The 898-nt window shown below is 40.0% G+C and overlaps 1 protein-coding gene across 2 annotated transcripts in view; it reads right to left on the minus strand.

The window, feature by feature from the left end:
- LOC102584418 (sister chromatid cohesion protein PDS5 homolog A-A) overlaps positions 1-898 on the minus strand; it is a 27,628-nt gene that overhangs the window by 16,883 nt on the left and 9,847 nt on the right. For both annotated transcript variants that reach the window (XM_006352257.2, XM_006352256.2), the window contains exons 19-20: positions 639-770; positions 350-549 (exon numbers count right to left, since the gene is read on the minus strand). In XM_006352257.2, coding sequence (XP_006352319.1) covers positions 350-549; positions 639-770 — 332 coding nt within the window. The remainder of the gene's footprint in view (positions 1-349; positions 550-638; positions 771-898) is intronic.

Raw genomic sequence — 898 nt, forward strand, 5'->3', positions numbered from 1 at the left:
TTTGCGGGATGGGTGTAAGTTACAGCAAACACTACACTTAAATGAAGTCCTCCACGCACTATTTCAGTAAGCCAAGTACTAAGAGCTTACCATAGCCAGCATAATCACGGAAGACTATTATAACTGGTAAAAGAGGGGGATTACTACCGGTAGCCTATATTATGCAAGTAACCCTGCTTATGAAGTGACAATCAAGTAAAACTAAGATCAGCATCTAAAGATATGTAGACTGAAAATCATGAGAATAACTGGTTGGGGTGGGGGGTCACGAAAATGCATTTTGAGGCAGCCTCGATCTCTTTAAACTTCTATACATGCAACCATCAGTAAGGTCAGGAAACACTTGTACCTATAAGTAGGCTCAAATACTTTGACATCCTTGCATTCGTCGATGTTAGGAAATGAAGAATGATGAGCAAGAGCATGGACCAAGTATGGTAGAATATATTCTGGATAAGGAACTGGGGTAATAGCTTCAGATTGCACAGAAAGTTGACGTGCCTTCCCCTGCTGATAGATCTGGATAACATCACTTAAGTTGCTCTTGATCTGTCAATAATTGGGAGATAACAAATTCATTAACAAGTATAAACATATAACCAAGAGAGACATGCCAGTACAACAATCACAATTCACACCTCTTCAAAATCTGGCTGCTGAAACTGCAAGTCAAGTAAGAAGGCACAAGTATACTTCGGGTCCAAATAACGATCCTTCAGGTATTGATGGATTTTGTTGAGGAATAACTTCTTTACTTGAGGGAAACTAGCCTAGTAGCATTAACAGTTAAAAAAAATTATTCAAACAATTTGTCTCTAGAAAGCAATTGCTGAAAATTGTTGTGTATAAGGGACATCAGTGCAGTGGGTGGGGTTTGGGGGGGGGGGGGGGAACCCAA

The sequence above is a fragment of the Solanum tuberosum genome, unplaced genomic scaffold, assembly GCF_000226075.1.
Source record: "Solanum tuberosum cultivar DM 1-3 516 R44 unplaced genomic scaffold, SolTub_3.0 scf00148, whole genome shotgun sequence".
NCBI classification, from domain to species: domain Eukaryota; kingdom Viridiplantae; phylum Streptophyta; class Magnoliopsida; order Solanales; family Solanaceae; genus Solanum; species Solanum tuberosum.